General features: G+C 38.0%; 1 protein-coding gene across 3 annotated transcripts in view; it reads left to right on the forward strand.

Annotated features, from left to right (window-relative positions):
• The window catches only part of PTPRM (protein tyrosine phosphatase receptor type M), a 480,156-nt gene that overhangs the window by 134,967 nt on the left and 317,339 nt on the right, over positions 1 to 27,850 (forward strand). For all 3 annotated transcript variants that reach the window (XM_070940620.1, XM_070940621.1, XM_070940622.1), the window contains exon 2: positions 6,891 to 7,013. In XM_070940620.1, the coding sequence (XP_070796721.1) occupies positions 6,891 to 7,013 (123 nt within the window). The remainder of the gene's footprint in view (positions 1 to 6,890; positions 7,014 to 27,850) is intronic.

Below are 27,850 nucleotides of genomic sequence, written 5' to 3' on the forward strand. Positions count from 1 at the left end.
GCTTTGATATTCATGTCTTTCATACCAAATGCAGTTTCAACTTTATTTCTACTTTGGGCATCAAATCTGTCAAAAAAATGAAGCTTTGATCACAGTTCTTTTTTTTCTTTGTTTTATACTTAAAATGATTTTGGTTTGTATGTTTGTTACCTGAAAGAATTTTTCATATACTCTGCTTCTTACCTATTTCATTAAATACAATTTTTGAACAGAGATGCTTTAAATTTGCATTTACAAAAATATTAGTTCATTTTAGCATCCATTCATTCCAGGTTGATTTACAATTTGGCCTTGTGTCATATGATATGATATGATCACTCATTGTAATAAAATAATGAACATGTGAAATCTTGCAAAGAGAAGTCTGCAAGATTTTATATGTTAATTATTTCATTACAATAAATAATCACATCATATCCTATACACAAGATGATATAAATGACATGAAAGAAGCTCAGATCCAAAACCACAAACCAATGGCCTCTGATCCATCAAATAAGAGCAATACATTTTTTTTCTCTGATTCTATGGGCCAAGGCACAATATTTGGCTATCTTGTCTGAATTTTTAAACAAGAATGGGATTTGACATACATCTGGATCAGGGGTGGGTTCTACTTACCTTTATTACCGGTTTGCAACGGGGCCACGCATGCACGCTTGCTTTGCTTGCTCGCTCTTCTGCACATGCGCAGGATGACATCGGGGTCGGTGGGCGGAGCCTCCCACCGGTTTTACTACCGGTTCTACAGAACGGTTGTGAACCGGGGGTAACCCACCACTGATCTGGATAATAGCAAAGTGAGAGTGCCATGTATGTGTATAAAATAGCCTACTTATCCACATTCAAATTATCTAGATTTGTAAAGGGCCACCTTTCATTTAATACATTTACACCTTTCATTTAATTTTTGTTTTGCCTGCAGAGCACATTGCAGTTTGCCAATCTCAAGACTTTTCCCTAACTTTGAATTGATGTATGTAATAATCTGCTGGTTTCAGAGATCAGCTGATTCTATTCAAATTACATGATTTAGCATATCAGAGGCTGAAATATACAATTGGATATCATCAGCATACTGATACTGATTATGGCACTTTGTAACCTATAGCCAAGAGTGCGCCCAGAAAGATGTTATATGATTGAAGTCAAACCTTCAGAAGGCAGATCCAAAGAGAATTGAGCCCCTTAGATTTTGCTTGTATTGATATAAGAGGAGTTGAGTTCAAGGACTGTAACTTCAACTGTAGCTAATTTTAAAGATTCAGATTTTCATCTCTAGCCTCAGAAGTCCAACCTCAAATTGTACTATAAGAGAATAGACTATGATGTGATCCAAGTTGAGCTTCTGGTGGTGATTCGTATTTGGGCTTTTCCCTCAAAAATGTATTCCCTAATGTAATTTGGGCTGGATATTTTATATAGTGTCAATTAAATAAGATAAATGATTATAATTGATAACATGAGGATTTTTTTAAAAAAAAATAAAAGAACCTTAATATATATTTGTAAGAATACTGTAACTAATCTTTAAGCTTTTAAAAAAGTTATTTAAAAATAGCAGAACTGCAGTATGATATGCATTTCTTACATTTCATTTAAACATACAAAAAAACAACAACAACTGTGATATCTACATAAAATTAGAATTCCTATTTCATATAACTGTATAGCACTATAGAAATGATATCATAAATAAAATAATTTCCTTCTCAGGATTAGGGTGAAAGACAGAGCTAGCAGTAACTATGTGATTGTTAATCTCTGTGGGGTTGCTGTGATTTGTACACAGTATAGTGGCATAAAGTCACAAAAACGTGATTCTCATTGTAACGTCCCTGGTGTATCAAAGACTTAACAAAATGGGAAGAAAGAGGCAAAAATGACATTAGCATAGTCTTGGGTCTCCTTGTAATAGAATATCATAATAGATTTCATTGAAATGCTTTGAAGTAAAAAAAATATTGCAATATGAAATTGAATATTACTGTAACACACTCAATTGTAAGTTTTAAATAAGGAAGGGAAGAAGGGAAGGAGAGAAAACTGAAGTTTTTAAAGTGAGCTGGAAATCCAGTTCCATAAGGGTACAGTATATCTGGCTGAATATATTAACCGAAACCATTTTAAAGTGATTTTCTTCCCACTATGGCAATAATAATCTGTAAGGAATACTTGGCCTGAAATTTTCCACTGAAATGCATTGCAATCAAAGCGAATATAATGAATGTTAAAATAAGGATTATTGGTAACTAAGATCCTTTTTTTAAAGTTGTTTATGACGTTATTTTTAAGACCTCATTGAAGTTCTGCAGCAGGTGCAGGAACAACTGAAACTGTGAAAAGTTTGTTGTGCCAGACACTTCTCTGTGAGCTAAAGATATCTGGAAAACATTTGACATAGAAACAAGGCAGAATTTATAGAGAGAGAAGCTTGAAAAAAATCCATACACAAAAAGATGCCAAGTAGGTCAGTAAATTATGCATTTGTGTGAAACGTTCTATTAATAAATTGGCTTAAGTACTTATTGAAAGGACGTCTGTCACATTAGAAATGATAAAAGTCTATGGACTGCCATATTGCTTCCAATATCAGCTGCTGGGCTGCAAGGATTTCTACTATCTCTACTGCATGAGGAAGAAGCAGTGTAACCCAGAAATGCCCAAATGGGTTGTCCACTATTTCATACGTAGAGCATCAAAATCTATCAGATTAGCCTATGTATCTGGCTAATGTCTCCTAATTTATATTCACGTAAGCTTCTTCAAATAATTATTTTTTACTTTGTCAAATCTCTAAAATTAATATAAACTAACTTTGATACAGTTGTGTCAGCCTCATCTCTTGGTGACTTAATGGGCATGGCCATGCAGTATTTTTGACAGTGGTTTATTGTTGCATTCTACCAGGATATTTTTTGACATGTGGTCTCCCATCCAGGCACTAACCAGACTTAACCATTCTTCACTTCCAAGTCCAGACAGAACCAGCCAGATAAGCAATGTAATGTAGGAATGTGATAAAGCAAAATGGAGGTGTTAGTGGTGTTATTTAGTATAAATTTTCTTGATTTATTGTTACGTAAACTAACTGTCCTATTGTTGGGTTGCTTGTAGGTCATGGCTGTTTTTAATTTACTGATGGATGCTTTTTAGTGGGACCCACATCAGGCATATCTGGAAATGTATGCAATATTTCTGGAAATATTGCAGAAATAGTGAATGATTTAATTTGCCATATATTATTTTGTCATAAGCATATTCCAATCTTCATTAGTGTCGCCTTTCCCATCATGGCATGTAAGATACATTTTTTTAAACTGTGTGTGTGTGTAAGTGTGTATGTGTGTAAGTATATTGCCCAATGAAGTGGGGACTGACTTTGTTTTCTGGAATCTGCTGAAAGTAAAATATTGTGCCTTCTTTTTTTAATACCTTTCAACATTTCTATATTGCTTCTAAATTTTATCCTTAATACACTACACAATTTTTGTCCACAGAAGCCATAAACCTAGGATATGGTTTCTATCAGGAACAACAACAACAAAAAAGGAAGTGAGCAGGCATCTTAAACCACCTCACACATGGTTTGAATTCAGTGGGTGGTGCTGTTTTTGGAGAGAATGGCATCCACTCTTCAGTTAGTTTTGTTTGGGATGGAAAATGCAGGGCTGCCAATTGGCTGAAAACATCTAAAGATAATAACTTTTAGTCAGAACATAGTATAAAATAATGTGACTATGAGTGCCACTAGGGCATATGTAATACTTTTGTGAAGTTCATAATAAAGGAAAACAGATGGTGATATTTAAAAGGAAAATGTTAGCATTTGGACGAGTGCTAGAAACTCAGGTGACAAATGGCTGTTTTCCATATGATAACATTGTTTATATTTCTCACATTAGGAATATTAATATGCAAGCTTAGTCTATGTTTATTCTTGTTCTTTTTTTAGCCAAAGCTTCCAGGGACATTTTATTCTCATTGATAATTTTGAGAAGAAGTCAATAGTATTGCATTGGTAAAGCAGTTTTAAAACAAAAAGAATGCAATAGTAAAGTAGCTTGTGTTACACCATTACTTCAACCTTTGGACTTCTAACACCTAAGTGGAATGATAAAAAGCAAGGTTTCTAGGTATATCGGGTTTCATACAGAAGAAGGATCCATGCTCTAATAACTGGACGTGAGCAATAAGAGGAAATGCTTTTGTAACAGGGATGGATTTGCCAATTGCTAATTGAAAAACATCTCCAATATTTTAAAAAGTTGCAATGATAAATATTTTAAAAATGTAACTTAAAAAAAAATAGGATTAGAAAAAATGTTTTGTTTTGAAATTATGATGTCATAAGAAGTGCCGATTATGTAAAGTTCTCTAAAATCCATAAATCTATGGTCACATGACCTCAATTGGTGAATTTTGTTTCCCAATGTAAATACACCCATTAGATATGCTGGATTTGCTTAACGACTATGGTGACTCACTTTATGACCATTGTAAAATGATTATAAAATTGAGTCAGGTCCAGTGGTGGTCTGCTTAACAACTGCAACAACTTACAGCCAAAAGTTTGAGGTCCATTGTGGTTATAAGTCAAGGACTACCTATACTAATTAAGCAGATAATTTGTCTTTTCTGGGTTCAAAATGTAGGAAGAAGCCTTAGGTAACCACCATAAATTTAAATTTCCATCATGTTGGGTCAGAATAACAATTACTTATGAGAGTTTGAGTTACCAACCTCTGGAATAATATATTTAACCACTGTAGTTTAACCAGGTTTAATATCACATCAGCATTGGTTGTAGCTAGAAGTTAGAAGCTAGAAGTTAGAACTTTGAAGAGCAGGGTTTATTTTGCTCATGAGCTTCAATAGTAGTACCAAGGGGACAGCTGTTCCCTTGTACTACTTTCACATGGCTTCTTTGTTGTTTTCAATCGTTTTTAAGGACAGAATAGTTAAAAAAGATAATCTGAAGCACAAGTAGAATATCTAATTTATTGTAGGTAAACATTTAGAATGAAAGAGAAAACGTAATATGTAGATGTGGTCTCATCCATGTTTCTTAACCTTTACAACATTCCAGAGCACCAGGCAACCCATACATACTCAAATGTTGTCTATAATATTTTTTTATCTTGGAATGTGCCGATCCAATCTTTCTGGAGTGACAGTCACAAACCACATTCACTTCTGAAAGATTTGCCCTCAGAAGCCCAAAAAGCTCAAAACTTTTTAAAAATCTTTACAACACCTCTCAGTACACCTTTGGGGGGAGAGGAGGAGGAAGTGTATATTAATGGTCTGCTAATTTAAGAAGCACTGGACTAAAATACTGGAATGGTGTTCACCAACTCATACCTTTCAAATGTGTCATAATCCCCAAGTATTTCCATATCCAATATAGCAATAGCACTTAGACTTAATATACCGCTTCATAGTGCTTTACAGCCCTTTCTAAGCGGTTTACAGAGTCAACATATTGCCCCCAACAATCTGGGTCCTCATTTTACCGACCTCGGAAGGATGGAAGGCTGAGTCAACCTTGAGCTGGTGAGATTTGAACTGCTGAACTGCAGCTAGCAGTCAGCTGACGTAGCCTGCAATGCTGCACTCTAACCACTGTGCCACCTCGGCTCTTATATTGAATATATTGAAAAAACATCAATTGCTGTGCTTGTAAAGTTATTTGATCTACCCTAATCTAAATTTCAACAGAAGGAAAAACTTGTATATAAACAAAGATAGATATGTCTAACAACATAAATTACGAATGGGATTATACTTAGTGATGGTTGAGCATATGAAGAAACATAATAACACTTACGGTGACAGAATGAAGTTTCAGATAGTCTATGTCAGTGGTCCTCAAACTTTGCGGTTTGGTGGCCCAGCGGGGGGAAATGGGAACCAGGCCGCGCCAGCTATGGGCTGGCACGTACTTGTTGCGCAAGTTGAGCTGCGTGCCATGTAACTGCACACCGGCACACTGTTCACAAAAGTTGAGTTCTCTACATGTGTATGTGTGCTGGGCTACCGCTCATGCGTCCCAGTTCTGAATAGGCCACAGCCTGGTAGTGTGCTACAGCTCGGGGGTTGGGGACCCTTGGTCTATGTTGAAAGATATTGTCCTTATTTTATTATTTGGATCTTAATTTAATATATGCCTTTGCTCTTAGCTGTTTTCTCTGATCATACTGCTGGTTTCATTTATGGGGTGGAATTGCAAATCTAATCAGTGAATGGCCCTTCTATGCTTTTAGATACAGAAAGCCCTTCCTAATTATATAGTCCCATAAGTAGTCATAAGAAAAGACTACTGTTTGGTTGATGAACATCCTTCTGTTCATTATTCAGTCCATTGCACATGTATCCATTTCCATGCTGAGAATATGTGATATAACTTCAACATTCTGATGCTATTCTGGGAATGTGGAGATATTATCCTCAATAAATTCCCACACTGGCTTCTGAAACACTGTGAATGATCTATCTACAATTTGACAGTAGCTTTCAGTTCAATACCAGAATAAGCCTTTGTCTTGACAGACATTATACATGACACTCTTTGCATATGTATCAATCTGTTCATAGAAAACTGTGTAATATATCACACCTGTAGGAAGCCCGGCTTGAAATGAATGAAGCTATATGATTACATTTCTGATGTATTTATACTTAAGTAGAAAGTTCCAGTGTATTTATAATTAAAATTCAACTTCAATAATACTACAGTCTCAGTATCCTAGAAACCAATTTATGTGGATTCTTTGGAAAAAATATACAAAGGAGTATGGGTTTGCATATAGGGCTTTAAATAAGATTTAAAAAACCTCACGAAGTCCACTCCATTTTTAAAACCTTTCTCTCTCTTTTTTTCCCACCAGGTGGCTGTTCATTTGATGAACCATTTACATCATGTGGATATAGTCAGTCTGATGCTGATGATTTTAACTGGGATCAAGTGAACACATTCACAAAGCCCACAACAGATCCATGGATGCCCACAGGTAGTTTTTATTGGGAATAATATTTTTATCTGTCTTTATCATATTTATGGAGGAATATCATAAATACATTTTCTTCCTTTGGTTATATTGTTTCTTAGGAATACTAAGAATATCTATATATCTGGAATTTAAAATGTATCCAAATTAGGAACTGTTTGCTTCCTTGCAGTAACATTAAATATATAAATTAAACATTATAGGTAATTGCTTATGTAGTCTGATCCAGGTTATAGATCTTCTAGATGCAATGTCATATCAAAAGAATATTGTACTCCACAGAAATAAGAATAATCAGAAAGAAGCAAGACCAATAAAAAGAATTCCTACTTTACATGGTGTTATAAGTTGAAAATTAAGCACTCTACTTTTTATAGATACTTAAAGATTACCGTATTTTTCGGAGTATAAGACGCATTCCCCCCCCCCCTCATAAAAGAGGGTAAAAATTTGGGTGCGTCTTATACACCGAATATAGCCTCACCCACCTGCCAGCCCCCCTGGAAAATGGAGCGCATGGAGGCAGCAATAGGCTATGGCAATCCCTACAGCCTGAAACAGCTGATCTTTGGGAGGCCAATCTAACTGACAATCAGCTGCTTGAGCTAATCAGTCTGTGCTGAAGCTGAAATTGAAAAGGGCTGTTTGCTGTTTGCTGCAAGGAGGCAAATTGCTGGGAGGCAGAGCAGAGGCAGATTTTTTTTTTCTTGTTTTCCTCCCCAAAAAAGGTAGGTGTGTCTTATAGTCTGGAGCGTTTTATACTCTGAAAAATATGGTAATTAAAACTTCAGAACTTAATTCTCCTAGACAATATTTACAATTCTGTGGGAACATTTGTGAATAATCACAATTCAGTATAATGTCTTGTGTAATATGTATTTTTTCTGTAGTTGTTTCCTAGATTTGGTGTTGTATAACCTATTACACAATTAATCTGTAGGCTGCAATCAGCCAATTCAAACTGTATTGTTAAATTCCTACAGAATTCTGAGGATCTTCTATTTGTAATCAAGCCTTTCTACAATCTAACATTTTTGGGATTTCACCAACATTATCTTCAGAATTTTCAATTAGTTGAAGGCTTGATACATGAGACAAAAACTTCACAGTATAGAAGGCTTCATAATTTTACTTCTTTTTTGACTAATGAATATTTCTGAATTTAATAATGTATTTATATAATGTTGTATATATACATTATAGAAGGGTAAACAAGTCTGACATCTACTAAACAAAGTAAAAACAACAGATGTGAATCTGTGGTTTGTCTTTCAGTGTACTCCTTACAAAGATTGGTTGCTTCAATTATAGTGTTACCTTATGGGTGAGATAAGTGGCATATAAATTTAAATAAATAAGCTTCATTTAAATCAATTAAATTGCTAGAGGTTTAATCAATATTGCAAGCTATCAGTTAAAGATATTAGCTCAATTAAGGCACAAAGTTATAGACTAGAGTAAAATATGAAGAATACGTTAAGTTACCTTAAAGTAGCTTTTAAGAATGACACATTTTATTATTTAGCTATATTATGTATGTATGTATGTATGTATGTATGTATGTATGTATGTATGTGTGTATGTATGTATGTATTTCTCTTTAGCCAGGTTCTTCCTATGTAAACAAAGATTTTTATGCAGCTCTAGTTCAGTGAAATCACAATCCACTAGTTTCTAGGCTTTTTTCCGGCAGCCAGCAAGCACCCTGCTGCCCATTGGGAGACTAAGGAGACTACACACACACACACACACACACACACACACACACACACACACAATATAATATATATAATTTAAAATATAATAATATAATTAATATAATATAATAATATAATATAATATAATATAATATAATATAATATAATATAATATAATATAATATAATATAATATAATAATATAATATAATATAATATAATATAATATAATATAATATAATATAATATAATATAATATAATATAATATAATATAATATAATTTAGTCTCTACTAAAGCCATACAACTCAACCAATAAAAGCAATTAAAATCATATTAGTCAGTGGAAAAGAATTCAAAAATATGAATTTGGTAGATCTCCTTATTACAGATATGAACATTACAATCTATACATCAGTAAAGTAAGAGATAATGAATAATGCCAGAAGTAAAAAAAAGTCATAACAAATAATATAGTGTTACCTAGTGGTTTGAAGAAATTAAATCATAACATTTCAACATCCCTCTTCATATTGCAGTCATTTTTCTGTATCTTTGGAAGTTGCAATAGTATTTTTCAAATTTAAAATAATTGAAAATGTCACAAACAATCTTTGGCACTCCTTGATGAACAAAGCTCAGGAAAATAAAATATACAAATTCCATAGTTGATGTACACTTTCATTATGAGCAATCAGAATGGATCAGGTGTTACATAAAATAATACAATATTATTGGCATAGATGGATTTTTCCTTTCTATCCCAGTCATTGCATCCTCCACATAGAGGTTTTGGTTTGGTGTCAAAAAAGAGTCAAAAAGTATGAATGCATGGGTTGAATAATAATTTTTGAAGGCCCTGAAGACTTGGTTTTGCCAGCGGGCCTGGGGAACCCAGAGTGGATTGGAGCCCATCAAATGGCTTATTTGACTGTGGGTCAAATAAGGGGATGCGGGGTGGATAGGTTATTTTTTCCCTATACTGTGTTTTTATTGTTTGTAAGCCTCCTAGACTCACTATGAGTGAGTAGGTAGCTATATAAATTTTCTAAATAAATAAATAAAATAAAAATAAATTATTTGTTCTTATTTAGTTATTGTACTCTTTCCAATTCTGTGTCACTCAGTGGTGACAAAGAACAAAGCATGACTTTCTGCTTTGACTTCTTGTAAACTGATTCTTGTGGCATCAATGGTACATAGATACTTTATCCTTTATCAGCCTCTTTTTCAATTATCTTTGATTTTTACAAGCATCATTATTTTTTTGCATTAACTTTGTATAAATAAAATAGTTAAGCTTCTTTAATTATGATTGATTTTATGCATTCATTCATTTATTTATGTATTTATTCAATTTTGGCACTGTTAACTCCATACCGAGTCTGGATAGCACACAGTCTGACAAAACAAGATAAAAACATTAATATGCAATAAATGCTGAACACGATGGGAAATCTTGCCAAACAACCACAACAAAAGACATAGAAAAACCAAAACTAATAAAGAGGTTCCATCTGCCCTTTTAGTTTATTTTACTTCATCTAGTACACAGTGATCCCTTCATTTGTGTATTTGGGCCATCTTTTCTTTATATTTTCTTTTTCTAGTATCAAACTGGAAACAGACTTTTGTATGAAGTTTCCTTTCTGTATTTTTTAAAAATTAACTCCATCTTTCCCATTCAGTTGTTGCCTTTCATTTATTATTATTTTCACCTCTTGTGCCAAACTCCTGTTTGTTCTCCTGCTTGCTCCAGAGTAAGCTCACTTTATGGGAACTAGGTTCCTAGGTCTTCCTCAGTTCTCTCAATAGGAAGAAATACTCCTATCATACACAGTGAGCAAAGAGCAGCAATTGGAAATTGCTCAGTATCCTTTCCCCTTCCTAAACTTTATCTTTTCTCAGTTAAATTTCCCCACCAAACTCCTATTTCCTCACTCAATGAGTGAGGATGGATGCATCCGGTGATTTTTCGTGTAGTCTTAGTGGTTCTTAGCTTCAAAAAACTATTTTGCCCAGTGATGTATAAGAGCATCATTGCCATAAATGGGTTCTGACAATTACCTGAAAAAGATATGTTATGCCTTCCTCCAGAAGAAAAAGTGGGTCTTATCTATATAAAGCGTCAGTTTCTGGAAATTCTGAAACAAAAAATTGGTGAACTAGAGGTCAGAGTATCATTTATATACCTCATTTGTCAAGAGTAGCGCAAATACTTCTTGAGCAAGGGAGGGCATTTTACAACTTCATCAAAGCTGATAATAAAGTAGTTGTCAGCACATCACTGTCAGAAGCAAACTAGCATAAAGCAGACTTTTCTCTAGATCCTGGCAACCAACTCTAGCCTCCAAAGAAGTTTCCACAAAAACCCTCCACAGATGAAGTTTGTTTCCTAATCCATGTAGAAAATACCCATTACCAGTGATCAAGAAGAAAATGAAAGAAAAGTAGCTCCGTCTTGAGAAGCATAGAAGCTCCCACTTGTCATCCACATCTCATTTTGGCATGTACACTGTACCCCAAGTTCCCAAATCCAAGATATGACAGAAAGATTGAAGACTGGCTAATTAAAACCTTTCCTGCTCATCCATATAAGCACCAATGATACTACAAGGCATGATCTCCATGACTCCAAGTGATTTCATGGCTTTAAGAAGGAGGGTGAAGGAGCTCAGATTATGTTTTAGTAATGCTTCCAATGGAAGGCAAAAGTCCAGCAAGACAAATAAATTTTAGAATGAATTTCTGGGTGCATCATTGGTACAAATGATAGAGATTTGGATTTTTGAACAGTGGTTCAAGCTTCAGGGAACGGATGCTGTTTGAAAAGATGGAATTCATCTCACTAAGGAGAAAAAATACATTTCTGGATGATGACTAATTAACCTGCTCAGTAAGCATTACACTAGAATACAAGAAAGGGAGTTGGTGAGTAACAAATTGGCAAGTAATAAACAGCATATAGCAGCAAGTGAAATGTTTGGGAAATTACCAGTTTAGCAAAGATCCAAAAGAAATATAATACATGGATAAATGAAATGGGAAACCAAATGCGAGGATTTTAGTCTGTTAACTTAAATGTCTCTACTCTCATGGACAAAGAATGGGTAACAAGAGCCAGTTATGTATAGTGATTAAGGTACCAAGTTAGAAACTAGGAAAGTATGTCTCTAGAACTATCATAGGCATAAAATCTTTGTCACTTTGCACCAGTCACATCCTCGGCCTTGGGAAGAAGGTAGTTGCCAGGAGTCAACACGGACTCCAATGCAGACTAATGCAGAGCACTATGATGAGCTGATGTCCTGCTGATTAGCAGGAAAGAGTTATGAGGAAAATAGTGGCTGGATGCTTTGACTGGATAACAAAACCTCTCTGGAAGAAGGAGAGATTGTGGAGATTACCTACATGACTCTGGACAGTTTCTTCTTGTCAGTAGATTGTGTTGACTCCTGGCAACTATCTTCTCCCCAAGGCTGAGGGTATTGAATTTGGTACTGAACATGTTTTGAAGCAAAAACCTTGTCCTGGTTCTCATCTTTCTCCCAGTATTTGACACACAAGGTGAACTTGCTGGAATCCGCTGCCTCGTGACTTGCTACTCCTTCCGACCAAAATAAAGGGTCAAATAATAAGTCACATGGTTTGTTCAGTACTTATCATTTTTAGTACTCTTCACGCCTCCCAGAATGAAATACCGACAAGTAACATGGTACCATTCTACTTGATGTAAGGTGGGTGCATAGCAGAGTAGATTTTGTGGGTGATGTTCCTCTGGAGGTTTCAAGAAGACTAGACATTTCAGCTCTGGAGGATGGCTTAATTAGTTTTTCTGCAATTCTCAGGCAGTTCCTCTCAATTATTTTATCTTCATCTATATATCTATAATTTTGATTATGAAGTTTGATTATAATAGTAAAATTTACTACAAATTAAACTTAAAGAAAAATAGAAAGAGTAAAAGGTCAAAGGAAAAATAAAGAGAAAAGTAAGAGTATAATAAAGAACTGATTTTAAATCTTAATTACAACAAATATCACCAGGCTCAAGGTTGACTCAGCCTTCCATCCTTTCTAAGGTAGTAATTCTTCACCCTCTAAAGTTACAAACATTTATCTCTTTATCCCACATCCCATCTATTACCTATTAAACATTATCCTTTCAGTCCTGGTATAAGGAGAAACTCCATAAGGGGAACAGCCTGAAAAAACAACTTATTTTGTTTTACTTTGCTCAAATAAGCTAATTTTATGTTCCTTCCTTTTACCTCAAACAATCTTAATCCTTAATTAATTCTAATATCATAGAATTTGATTTCTCTTTATTTCTTCTTGTCCCTTTTCAGAAAGTTTTTCATGGCTTTAACAAGCCTTTTTTGTAAATTCAATAGGAAAAAAATATCCAGCTCATTCTCTTGGTTTGTCATTTGCATTTTCCTTTTAAGTTCTAAAACTTCAGACAGTTTATTTTAGTGATCCAGTGAAACATTCTTTTCTAAATTATTCTCTTGCCCTGTCCATTGTAAATCCAATTTCAATACCATCTTCATCTTGTCAAATAAAATTTGTTCTACATCTGACATTTTTTCAATAAAATGTGTTGGTCATAGTTTAGCCCCGTGCTGGCGAACCTATGGCACATGTGCCACAGGTGGCACACGGAGCCATTTCTGCGGGCACACCAGCCATCGCCCTAGGTCAGCTCCACCACACTTGCACGCACGCCTCCCACTGGCCAGCTGATTTTCAGGTCTCTGCCGTGCATGCGGGAGACGTGCGCGTACGCCCATGCCAGCCCTCCCCTTCCAGGACTCTCCACGCGTCTGTTTTGGATGCCTGGTAAGTACAGGGCTCACGTGGAGGCTCTGGAAGGGCGAAAAATGGGTCTACTGGAAGTCCGGAAACGGGTTGTTTCTGGCCTCAGGAGGGCCTCTGGAGGGCTGGGAGAGGCTGTTTTTGCCCTCCTGGAGGCTCCAGGAAAGCCTCCAGAGCCTGGGGAGAGCGAAAAATGGGCCTACTGGAAGTCCGGAAACAGGACATTTCTGGCCTCTGGAGGCTTCAGGCCTGCTAGGCCCAAAACAGGGCGCAGGGGTGGGTTACACGTGAATACACGGGGGAGTGTGGGGGGGGGTCGCATGTGCCTGTGCAGGGGGTGGTGCGTGCATGGGGGCATTGCATTATGGGTGTGGGCACGCGTGCTATTGCACATGCACGCTTTTGGCACCCGAGGAAAAAAAGGTTAGCCATCATTGTTTAGACATAGACAGAGACATCATTACTGGCATTGTGGATATTGTGGTTTGTATTTTCTGATTTCATTTTTTTTTAAAAAAGTGTTTGGTATTTTTATTGTCATAATAGTTTACATCATCGTACATATGTTTGTGTATCCATCTATACACAAACAGATCTACATCACCCTGAATGTTATTGCAGATTGGAACTCAGTAGTAATAAACAGAACATTTTAGCATTATATTTAGACCTATTTCCACTTTTAGCCCTATCCAACTGCTTTCTATAAATATATTAACTGAATTCAGTAGTTCCTTAAAAAAAAAAAAAAAAGCAAAATGAAAGGAATTCGTAATGACATTCCAATTTTATACAATGCGATATGCCTTAGTGAGTGAATTAATGACTATTTATGTTTCACATTCAATTAAGCATATTGCAGAAGTGAAAACATAACTTTATTCCCACTTCTAAATGTTGTAGTAATCAGTCCTTTTATTCATTTAATTTAGTTTAATTTTGGTAGAATATTTTACTATAGAGTGTGATTGTCAGGTATAAGAAACCAGGAACCAGGGTTGTTCAAATGAGTACAAGTTTATTCCATGCTAGCTCTCTACTGGAATCTGAACTAATCCTAATGGTAAGGCAAATTAGCAGGAGGTAAGAATCAACGGAATTCAAGAAGGGCTGGACTTGGATCTCTTGTGGGTGTGAAGGGACTCCAAATTCATGACGTACTTGACCTCTCTCTCAGTCTCCACCTGGACATCTCCTTCAGTGATCCCTATTCAATTTTCCTCATTAGGCATGATGACAAACAATGATATTTAGAGCTAACTGATACCTTATCATTTTTAAGATAGGCTTTACACAATGGTGTTCTGTAGCCAGTTCCTATGGCTGCGAGAGCCAATGGTTACATTTTTTGGAATGTTGTGAACCAGGTGAAATCAATGCTGAGCCATTGTGTCTAGCTCATCAGTCATTTGTTTGCAGCTAGTGATACAGGGGCAGCAGGGTGGCAGAGCTAGTTTCCAAGCATTTGTTACCCACTCACTGTACATCATAAGATAATAATTCTTACGCCTGTCATACATCCATTTTTTTTTCTTTAGGTTTTCCATCTACTTTCCATTTTAGGTTTTGTTGCTATGTCAGTAGTGGTTGCATTCTGGCCAGAGGCAAATTGCATTGAGCAATTTCTTTCTTAGGTATCTTAGAATCTGCATTGGCTCCATCTTTGACTTGTTCTTATTTTATCTTTTTGGAAATCCCTTGCAACAGGCAATTATTTTGGTTGCACCTTGTTACCAGATCCCAGTGAAGCTTCTCCTATCTACCCTGCTATCCCCAGCCCTTCAAAAAAAGTTCACAGAACATCTCAGGCCCTCAGTGGCAGCATAAATTTTACTTAATACATTTTGCAGTGTCAAATAAGGATGTCAATATCACATCTATCCCCGATTACTGGGATTTCAGGGAGTTCCTTTTAGTTTTGAAATTTCATACATTGTCTTTTGTAATCATTTTCTCTTTTCTATGAAAGAAACAATAGTTTGCATTACAGGCCTTATGTCATCTTACATATTTCCCACTCATTGTCACTGTATATTGTTTCTTTATACTAGGGCACAAGTTTACCAATTTCAAATACTTTGTGTAAGATTAGCTACATGAACACATACAAATCCATTTATTTAGTTATGTATTTTATAGAGCCACCCATGTCATGAGCAAATGATTGTGGATGGCATATAACAAAATATATATATTTTTTTTTATTGAAAAAGTTTTTCAAATACAGATTTTTCCCCCTTCCCCCCCCTCTTCCCTAATCCCCCCTCTCCCTCCCCTCCCCCTGTGGCTTCTCCAAAATAAAACCCAAATTAATAACAGATTATATAATACTTTACCATCCTTTTACTCCACCCCCCATATGCTGACCCTTTCTTTCTAACAATATTATTATATCCCCCTTATACTATACATTTCAAAGCAACATTCAGCTGTAAAATTATATAATAAATCCTAATTTGGCAATTTCAACTCATAATCTATCCATTTCCTCCTCACCCATGTATATATCTCTTAATTCAAATCTTTTACGTATATTAATATAACATAACATCCCTTTTCCTAAACTAAACAATCAGTAAACTAACCTATCTCCACCCACTTTCCTACAGGTCTACCATACATAATATTTTTAATATCTTTGTTCTTCTGCCCACACCACTAAAAAAATATTTCCATATATAAATAAAATCCTCAAATGACTTTAAGCTTGTAATCCATATGATATCTTCTGTAATGTCTTTCAACTGGATTGTTAATTCCATCACCCATGTTAGGGTAACATCAAATTCTAGTTCCAACAGTATGTTGTCTTCGATTACCATCTGCCCCCATCAGTAGTAAATGTTTTCGTATATAAAAAACCACCCGAGTGACTTTATATTTATATTCCATATAGTATCTTTTGTAATGTCTTTCATCTAGATTATTAATTCCAACCACCGTGTTAGGGTAACAACCAGATCTTCTGCATGCCCCAATTCCATAGTTCTCTTGCCTTGTAGCTCAGCATAAACGTAATCCATTTGTCAAAGAGTCCAAGATAGAAAGTTCCAATCCACTCAATTAAGGGCCATCTTCCACATCCCAAAAGCACAGCACTGCAGAGATCTGTCATTCTTCTCAAAATAGTATAATCCAATACTTTGCCTCAGCTGTATTTTCATATATTTAATCGTCTCTTAAGTAACTGGCATTAGACTGTTGTTTAGTCTAAAATTTTTTAGCTTTGTAGAACCTGCTTCTTCTTTTCTTAACTTTTTGTGGTTTAGATCTCCATCCTGGTTGCCTTTCTAGGACTTGTATATCAGCTGATTGATTTCCATGCTGGTCTGTAACTTGATAAGACATCACATTAGAATCCAAAGCCGCCTCTCTTGTATTTAAAGGTAATCCAACTATAACCTCTGAAGGAGAATCCAAAAGCGGCTCGTCCAAAAAGGCCTCTGTAACTTGTTGTTTTTCCATTACCTCCACCTCCATCTGGTTAGCCTGGGTTTCAATCTCTTGTTGATTTTGCTTTTCTTTATTCCCCTCGTGTGTTATACATGGAGATGTTGAATCCATTTTAAGAACCTTATAATAAAATTCTTCCGCTTTTTCGACAGTATTTAGTTGATATCTTTCTCCTTGATATCTCAATATTATACCAACTGGTGCATCCCACCTAAATGGGATGTTTTGTTTCTTTAGCTCAGTCACCAAAAATCCAAAATCCTTTCTATCTTTTAACATCTTGGGCGGTAGCTCTTTAAATATTCAAATCTTCCTTCCATGCTTTTCAAGAGTGGAGTTAAAAGACTTTTGCACAATATCATTTCTTATTTCTTTATCAGTAAAATAAATCACCACATCTCTAGGCAACTGCCTTTGCTTTGCCACCCAAGAATTAGCTCTGTAGGCCTTATCAATCTTGCAGGATACCTCTTCAGGACTAACCTTTAAAATCGCAGCCAGAACTTCAGCAGACATCTTTCTCAAGTCTTCTGTTTTATTTTCCTGTATTTCCCTAATTCTGACCGCAAATTCCATGAATCTGAATTGCATCATTGTGGCTTCATTTTCAATCCTTTGTTTTATATTATCTGCAGTGTAAGTCTTATAGTCAGCTTCCTTTGTTTTTTTAAACTCTACCTCTGAGCTTTTTTCTTGAATCATTATTAAATCATTTTCAATTCTTTGTATTTTATTATCCAAATTATAAATCTTATGATCAACTTCCTTCATTTTAGTCTCTATTTCTAAATTGATCTCTTTATCCATCCTTATAATTACTTCTAAGAAACTTTTCATATGTTGCTTCAGGATATCATACTTTTGTTGAACCGACTCTTTAACTTCCTGTCTAAATTTTTCAAGATTCTGGTTCACAATCTCATCATGTTTTGCCATCTCCTCCAATACAAATTGCGTTAGATCTTTAAAGCCATTCCTCTGCAGCTGCAAGCTCAAAACTTGTTCATGTGGTTTGTAAATGGGGGAGCCCCCACCCCCACAGCTTGGATGTCTGGCTTTGTCAGTTTTAACGCCATCCTGCCACACAAACAAATTTCTTTTTTTTCCCCTTTGAAGAAAAAGACTTCTCTCCAAACAATATCAATATCAAGTCTCTAAGAAGGAAGAAGCATAAAATAAGAATTTTTCTCTTCACTAGCCAGCGCTATTGTTTAGTTACTTTGTAACCTATTAAACTAGTCAAACGGAAGGACTTTCGCTTTCGGCTTTCTTCTCAAGCCTCAGCCAGTCGCCATTTTAAACTTTCTTTTTTTCCCCTTTCACTCTTCTTTACTTTTAAAATCAGTCTTAGGGTTGTTAGAAATACTTGCAATTTAGGATCCCAGATCCGGATTTCATCCTACTTATTCAGACGATCTGTTAGTTTCGTTAGTTGGTCCGGTCCCATCGCCTGGCTCTGCAAAGCGCAGAGTTCTCCCGAAGCCCGGAGCAGCGGCGAGCGAAAATAGGGAGCCTCATCCTGCTTACCTCCCCAGAGGTAAAAAAGAACTCTGGAGACTTCGCAGAGGGCTCTACCTGCCCTCGCCGGCTCTGTCTCACATTTCCTTAAGGAAATTGAGTTTTTTGAGCCGCCTTTCAGCTGTAAAGGCGGCTCTTTACGGGCGACGGGGCTGGCGGTCTCAAAGGACCGTCTGGCGGTGACGGAAGCCAAACCGGAAGCCAACAAAATATATTTATTTATTAAATGTGTATTAATTATAACAGTATATCTGAGACCCTTATTTAGATGATTGTAATTGTACAATTTCATGGTGCCATCTCTTGTGCGATCTGGATTATAATCCTGAATAAGAGAGTAACCTTAGAGTAGTCTTAATCAGCAATTTCATGTCCACTGGTGATAAATCTCCATCACTGCATATCTCATACTATAGTTGCTTAGGCAAAAGGCATTGAGCAGAATAGTATTGGCCTTTATGAAGTTGTAGAAATGATTGTACTTTCACTCCTTTCTAAATCTGTGGGTATTCAACAGATAACTTTTCAATGCATGTCAAAACATCCATGGTTTGCTCCTTTAGAAATCAGTTCAGGAGAATCCAGCAGCAGCCATTATGTCCTTTTTGATAGTAGTATTACATTTATTCTACTAATGGGCCAAGTATGACATAATCATTGTTATGTGCTTCAAATGTGGGTAATCAGGAATATAAAATTAATCCAATAAACCAGGATTAAAATCTGATTAAGGTAAAAATATTAAATAATGAGATGAACTTGAAATAGACTTGCCTGTGATCTTGAAGATAAAACATATTGGCAGTTGGCTTCCTTCATAATTAGTGAAATTGCAGTGACTTGTTGTAGCACTGGATATACAGTGTTCTCCTAAACTATGTTCAAGATTGCATATTATTTTTTCTCTATGTTTTAACTTTTTTATATTTCTATTGTAATTATTTATTCATAGTTGTTTTGTTATCAGCTGTGACTTTATAAAGCACATTGAAACCATATTTTCCCTTCCTAGAGTGGGAGGTGCAAGTTACAGAAAAACATAACCCTTTTGTAAAAATAATGAGGATATAAAAATAATAGGAGTAATTACTTATTCTCCAAAGAAGATGTGCTCTGTTTCTAATTTGACTGCAATTATTAATGATCAGAATGTGGGCTGAGATGTCAGCATTATTCAAATGTCATTAAAAGTTAAAAAAAAAAAGCCTGATCAGTGGCTTTCTTTTTTTCAGCTTCTTATTCCTCAAACTTACTCATTTTAAAATATGGATTCTATTGTTGCTTGGTGGTGGTGGTGGTGGTGTTTTGAAAGCTTCTTAGACTTTTCAGCTCATTTACTCTTATAATACAACTTGAATGAAAAATCTTAGATGTAAAATATAGAAACTTCTCTTTCTGAATGGGGTTATATTTTCTAGTTATAATTATAAGCAATTATAATTGCTTCTGGGTGCAATTCAAGGCGCTGGTTGTTATCTTTAAAGGCCTTCATGGCTTGGGACCAGGTTATCGGAGAGACTGTCTCTTGCTGGTGATATATACCCGACCCATCAGAGCGGGAAGGTAGGGAATGTTGCGGGTCCCATCCCCAAGAGAGATACACCTGGTGGGACCAAGAAGAAGGGCCTTCTATGTGGTGGCTCCCTCTCTCTGGAACATCATTCCCCCAGAGATTAGAATGGTCCCCACTCTAATACTCTTCCAGAAGGTGCTGAAGACCTGATTCTACCAGCAGGCCTGGGGAACCCAGAGCGGGATGGAGCCCATTAAATGGCTTGTGTGATCTGCTGTTGCCAGGGTGGTGGGTGGGAGGTGGGTGGTGATTTTGTTACATTGTACTATATTAATTTATTTGATTCTTTTTGTTAGTTTTTATTGTTTTAAATGTGGTTTTATATTCTGTAAGCCGCCTTGAGTCGCCATGGGCAAATAGGCGGCAATATAAATTAAATTAAATTAAATTATTAAATTAAATTAAATTAAATTTATTCTGATTATATTCTCTTTTATGAAGATATAATAAATTAGAAATTTCTGTTACGAGAGGATCAAATAATACTGCATTTTCTCTGAGCACCAAATATCACAGTATTGTCAAAGAAGGTAGATAATGTTCCAATCCATTAAGAAAGGTCATGGCTTTCTGAGAATAAAACCATTATTCTGAGGGCTTGCAAGGATTTGTTTTCTTCAACACTATGCCTGAAAGATAAGAAGACAGGATGCTACTGTATGTAGGTAAAGGAAACCAAAAGTTAGTTAAGTATCCCTGGAGAGCAGAATATATTGTTAAGTTGCCTTTTGCTCCTGAAAGACATTTAATAATATTGAAGAAAACAGAAGCTTAAAGGTGTTTTAGATACTACAGTGGATTCTAGTATGGTGTACTGCAATTTTGCAATGAGCTTCTGACTCTGACAACATATACAGACTAGGATTTTCAGGTAAATTTCTGATAGTTCACATGGACAAAGGCAATTCATTCCACATAATTTGAATATAAAATATTAAGAATCTGCTCCATGTAGGACCAAGTGCTTTATAACCAGAAAGAAAGCGATTCTAATTGTATTTCCTCCCATAGGAAATATATAATGATTTTTATGATGATCAGTGTGAAAAAGTAATTTTCTTGAAAGTGAGCGATTCTAATAAGTTTATGAAGAACTTGTCCACTGATCAGACCAAATTTATAGTCTTTCACTTTTAATAATTTATCTATTTAAATGTTGAATAATAAATAGCTTTTGTTGGATTATTTATTTATTTATTTTTATTTTATTTTTCAGATTTCTATACCGCCATTCTCCTTTCGGACTCAGGGCGGTGAACAGCTAAAATAAAACATTCGTACACAAAAGTTAAAATAGATTTAAAATAATTAAATAAAGTTTGGCCCATAATTTAAAACATTTCAATTAAAATCAATATCAAATTTTAAAACCAACCATAAAATCAGGACAGCCCGGCTAACTGAAAAAAATAGGTTTTAAGGGCCCGATGAAAAGTCCAGAGGTCTGGGATCACTCGTATCTCTGTGGGTAGATTGTTCCAGAGGGTAGATGCCACCACAGAGAAGGCTCTCCCCCTGGGGGTCGCCAGCCAACATTGTCTGGCCGACGGCACCCTGAGAAGGCCCTCTCTGTAGGAGCGAACTGGCCGGATTATGGTTGGACTGGGCACATTGGGGAAAACCAACATTATATGGAAATTATGATAAAAGCCAGGGAGAAGTCCTAAACCAATTAAATAATTCTGTCTCAGAAACTTGGTTGGTAACTGATTAGTTAGGATAAAGCAGACTTAAGTGACAGAGACAATCTTGAATCCACAGGGGTGGGGGTGGGGAGGGAGGGTAGAATGATTAAAAAGAATTTCGCTAGAAAAAGTGGGAAGAATAGATTAGGGAGGTTCAGAATAGATCCATTCCAGGATTCTTTGGGAAAATATAAAGAGGAGGCGGATAAATGTTTCATTTACTTCTAAATTGTACATGATATTTTTCTCATTGTTTAAAAAGCTTACTTAATTTATAACAGATCAGGGCCCTTTGTAAAGAAGGGGCTCCTTTGTTGTGCTTTCAAGATTGTCTATGTGGCAAGATCAAATTATTATAAATAGTAATAGGTAGACTAAGAAAAAAATGTGCATTGTTTAGATTCTAATACATACCTACAAAACTTGTCCTTTTGGACTGCATATTCAAACCAGTCACATTCTTTCAAAGATGTTTGAAATTTGTAACACTGTACATTTAATGAATTTTCATAATAGTTCAGGAAATATGTAAAAATGCTTAAGAAAGACATTTTGCCATACTGTGCAATTTTGTGTAACACAATACAGATTAGGAAGAATGTTGATGAAATACATCTGAACTTTGTGCAGACACTTTAAAAGTCCAAAATTAAGGAAGAAGCAAGATAAAATTAATTTAAATCAAATTTAATCTATCCCTATTATCCAGTGACCAAAAAAATAAGAGAAATTTAAAACGTTGGCTAGTTCGACAGGAAGTCATTTCCCCATAACTGTGAGCTATTCTATTCTGAGTAGGCATTTTATAGTGCTATAAACCATACTTCTACCAATCAGAATAAAAAAGCGTAATGCTTAATTTGTTACCAGATTTTTATTCTTGGATTCTACACCTATGCAACAGCTATTTCCTTTTTAAGTGCTGTGAATGTGTGTGAGAGAGAAAGAGAGAGGGAGAGAGAGGGAGGGAGGGAGGGAGGGAAAGAGAGAGAGAGAGAGATTCATTATTATTGCTGTGAATACCATTGTGTAAGCATGATAGGCTTATTGTTTATATCTGAAGGTCAAATACTATGAATTGTTTTTGAGAGAGGTAGCTTATCTTGTAGCTATATAGAAAATTGTAGAATAATAATGTCATTGCTGATTTCATTGTCCAAACAGAAATATGAAAAGCACAATCATAGAAGGAAAAACTGATATGCCAGTGACTAGCTGATATGTGACTAGTCCTGAATAAAATGTTGCTACCAACTATTACTTTCTAACAATTACCCTGCTGCTTCCAGTAATGCTACACATTAACCATGCATAGAAGGCATTAATCACTGTATAATGGTGACAATGCCATGATGACATATTCAGTTCATTCCATGCTGTCTCACATACAATCAGGACTGCTAGCTGAGAGTCCTCATTTAGTAATGTTAATGTTGTGCTATAGCTCAATGCTGCAAAGAATGTCAGTAGACTACTTCATTCACAGGAATTGTAAAGTCTAGTAGGTGTAGCTGAACTCTTTGGTAGCAAAATCTTCAGGAATAATATACTGCATTTCTTGTAAGCTATGTTGAAAAAGTGCTTGCATGTTAACATAATGTCTGAAAAAATTGGGAATGGCTTATTTAAAAATTAGTTACAGGTACTTTATTAATTTATTTAACATAATTAAGATTTAATACAAATTGTGATAAAATCATGTTGATTTAATTGATTATGATAGATGTTAGAAACTTATTATTGCTGGGTACCATTTGGAGGCTATCAACACAGTAAAGTTGGCATAGAGAGTTTCTCTATAGTAAAGTTGTGAATATAATAAACACATCCATGTGTTTCCATTAAAATGTTCTGAAACATTTTCAGACATTAAAACTGCTATAATAAACCGTAGTATTGCAAGTTACTTGAGACAACTTCAGTATAGGGCTTTGGATTTATCTGTCCTCTGGCGCGCTGCTTGGAAGAATCCAAGAGCATGGGTAATATCCCTCAGCTTGCCTGAATTACTGAGTGTATGTCACTTTAAGGACTGTTGACTCCTCCCCGGGGACAGGCTGAGGCTCAGTTCCTTTCACTCAGTAGTGCCTGATAGAGTGTATTTTCTGCCTTTCTTCAATTTTGGACTTTGCTAGCTAAATTTTGCTTCTTCTGTCATCGATAACCTTTCACTAGGACTGTGAGTCTATTAGAGATCTACCAGCTGCGAGGCGGGGTCGGCTGGGGGACCCTGGCCACCTGCCTTCGCTATTTCGGCAAAAATTTTCGCCGTAGAGCTCTGCCTTGACACCGGCATCTCTGTGTGCCATTTGAATTGTGCCACCAGCTTCGCTGTTTGATTGCCGCCGCTTTCTGCATCCCAAAGACTGGCCAGCTTCCGAATAGGCTGCTTGGGCGAAGATCGCTCCTATTACTTCAGCCTGTAGCGCTTGGGACACTTCTTAGTGTCCGCACGCAGAGGCCACTGTTCGGGGTGGCGCCATTTTCTGGCCTCCCTTAACAACTGGCAGCGCTTCGGGCCGCTTCTGAGAGCCCGCGCCCAGGATTTTACACTCGGGACGATGACGGTGCCTCTTTTCTTGGCCCAACCCTCAAGCCTTTATTATTTCCTTCAGTGGCGCTTGCACAGTGAGTAGAATACAGAAGTATTCTCTGGCCCTTGCAGGAACGTCTCTGGGCGGCCGTTTCTTCCCACGCGACCGCCATTTTGTCCTTTGATTTCACCGGCAGAGCTGTCTTCTTGGGATTCCCGTGTGAGCAGATTCGGACCTTTAAAAAAAAAAAAAACACCTGACAGCTGAGGTTGAGCTCCTGTGCACGCCTGAGCCGGCTGGCCTTTGGCTTTCATCTGGCCTTCTACAGTCAGGGATCCCCCATTCATCGTGATCCCGTGCGGCCATTTTCTGTTGCCTCACTATCACTGTATAGGGAATTTTTTCTCTATTACCTGGCTCGCAGTTCGTTGCTCAACCATTTATTAGAGGAGGATCCTTTATCATCTGGCCACTCCTCTTCCTCCAAATTTACTCTGATTCAAAAAAAAAAAATAATATAAATATCATTTCTATTCATACTACTTGGGACGAAGTGATTCCTGTCTCACTATGGCTGATGTTGATCTCTCCTCAGATCTGGAGCAGTCTCAGGCTCCTAGTTCTCCTAAGGCTAAATCCTCCAGAACCTCCTCAAAAAAGGAGACTAAGAAGCGCTCAAAGGCCTCTTCACATTCTGTTAAATCCTCTTCGTCCAAGTCTCACAAGTCATCTAAAGCGGAGGACAAGGTCGCTAAGTGTAGACATGATGCCCTGGAACGTCGTTTTGACCAGGCACAACACCATGTTCAGACGCATGCTACATCGGCCACTCCTCCTACAGTGATGCCCACATCTCCTCAACCGCCTGATCCGCTTCCGGCCCCGACACTCCTTCATGGGGATTCAGCAGGGGTTCCACTTGTACCGCAAGTGATCATTTTGGGTCAGCAGACCGATTTACCTGTCTTACCTCCATCCACTGCGGCAGTTCCTCTTGCCCAGCCACCACCACCTCGTCAACCTGAAGCTACCTTTACCCCGACGGCAGTGGGGCTCCGCCTGCCTGATGGTTCTCAACCTGGTTATTATGATATACAGGCTATGATCTCGGCTCCCCTCTCCAGGATGATGGCAGCGGGGTTCCCTCATGGTATACCCCCACAAGTACCTCAATGCCAAGTTTCTTAACAAGCTTGTACATCTCATGCCTGCCTCATTGACTCTTCTAGGCAAGTCGCCCCTCAGGCAGAGGTTGACCCCACTGAATATTCCTTGCAGGTGTTTGACCATAGCGATAATTCTCACTTTGAGTATGAAGACGTCAGGGTTATGGAGCTGTCGGACGATGAGCAGGACTTGCCCGAGAAACTGACCTTTCCGGGTCTGTTCCGACCCTCACTATTCAAGGCCTTGCTCCGTAAGGCCATTGCCACTACACAGTTAGCCACCTCCAAGGCTCTCCCTGAATGCCAGGAGGATTCCAATCCCCACGATGCTCTTTTTGCCGTTCCGCAGCAGGACCAGGACTTCATTCCATGCCTGCAGCTCTTTTCTGAAGTGGTTCAACGTCCCTGGTCTCAGCCCGGAGCTCTTGCCTCACCCAATGGCATCGACAAGAAGTTATTTTGTTCGACTCCCACATTGCAAGATTTGCTCGCACTGCCTACTGTGCATGCTCCTATTGCCGCCTTGACATCTTCAGTGGTTCTTTCCGCCGACATTGTGGATCAGTTAAGATCTGAGGACAGGCAGGCTGAGCTCGTGCTTCGTAAAGCTCTCCAGACGGCAACCTGGGCTATCCGGGCTCCTACCTCTGCTTCATTCTTCAACAGGGCCTCCCTGATATGGCTCCGCCAGCTCCAAGAGCGTCTTCCACCTGACGATCAACGACTTCACCAGGATGTTAACAAGCTAGTGGCCGCCACCGAATATTCTGCCGATGCGGCCCTGGCAGCAACTAGGTTCGCTTCCCGCTCGCTGACGTCGGCCGTTACTTCACATCGTCTGTTATGGCTCCGAAACTGGCGGGCAGATGTAAAATCTAAATGGAGGCTCGCCTCAGCTCCATATAAAGGCTCCCGGTTTTCGGAGAAGCGCTGGACCCTATCCTCGTTGAGGATAAGGACAAACAGAAGATCATGCCATCCTCTTATCGCAGAGCTGACCACCGCTATCTGCCTTACAATCAGCGACAGTCCTTTCAGCCCGAGCCTGCAGCCAGCACTTCCTCCACTTACCGACCATCGTCTTTCTCCTATGATCGCCCTTCTGACCGGTCTGCATTTTGTGACCGGGCTAGACGTCAACAGCCCTCCAAACGCCCCTTTTGTGGCGCGGGTTCCCGACCTTACCGACGAGGTAAATGACTGCTCTGAGCCTTACCCCATCGGCGGTCATCTCGGTTATTTCTTTCATCAATGGGCTCTTTCGACAACGGACAAATGGGTTCTTCAAACTATTCAACTTGGCCTAACACTGGAGTTCGCCTCCTGTCCTCCAAACAGATTCATCCAATGTCCAGTCTCCAACAACCCCGAGAGGAGGCGCCTGATGTCCATGGAAATCCAACATGTTTTGGACATTCGCGCTATAGAGCTGGTTCCCATTGAACATCGTGGAACCGGTTTCTACTCAATATTTTTCCTAAGAAAAATTTTTCCGAAGAACTCCGGGGCCTGGAGAGGGATATTGGATTTGAAGGAGCTAAACAAACTGATCGCTTACCACAAATTCAAGATGCAGTCCCTGCATTCGATCCTGTCCTGCATCCGACGATTCGACATGATGACTTCCATCGACCTCAAGGAGGCATACCTCCACATACCGGTCAGACAAGCCCATCGCCGTTTTCTACGATTTTCTTACGACAATCAGGACTTCCAGTACAGGGCCATGCCGTTTGGCCTCTCGTCTGCCCCCAGGACCTTTACCAAGGTCCTGGCAGTAATAGCAGCTTCCTTACAACTCATTCCCATCAGAGTACTATGCTTCCTGGACGATATCCTAATCTTGTCTGATTCCCACTGGAAAGCTTTCCAGGATCTGGAAGTTGTACGAGACACCCTGCAATGGCATGGGTTTTCCCTAAATCTAGAAAAGAGCCACCTGCAGCCCACCAATCGTATTCTGCACCTCGGGGCCATCATCGATTCGGCCTCGAGCCATGTCTTCCTGGCCCCGGATCGTCGTCTGAACATTGCCTCCTCAATTGCTCAGATCCACTCTTCCCGGTCAGCTTCCATCCTCCAATTGTCCCAGTTGCTCTGGAAGCTAATCTCGTGCATCAACATCGTGCCTTGGGCTCGCCTCCATTCACGCCCACTCCAATGGTACCTGCTCCCGTATCAGAAGGCCCTGGGCAGCAACTCCAAGTCGCGGGTCCGGCTCCCTGGCCCGATCCTTCAGTCCCCGTGTTGGTGGACTTCTCCCGTGATCTCGAGGGGGTGCTCATTTCAAGAGCCCAACAGAATAACTGTAACAACAGACGCGAGCCTTCTGGGGTGAGGTGCCCATCTGTCCGCCAAGGTGACCCAGGGCCGTTGGTCACCAATGGACCTACAACACG

The sequence above is a fragment of the Pituophis catenifer genome, unplaced genomic scaffold (genome assembly GCF_029215685.1).
Source record: "Pituophis catenifer annectens isolate HBS135680 unplaced genomic scaffold, rPitCat1.0.hap2 SCAF_3, whole genome shotgun sequence".
Classification (NCBI taxonomy): domain Eukaryota; kingdom Metazoa; phylum Chordata; class Lepidosauria; order Squamata; family Colubridae; genus Pituophis; species Pituophis catenifer.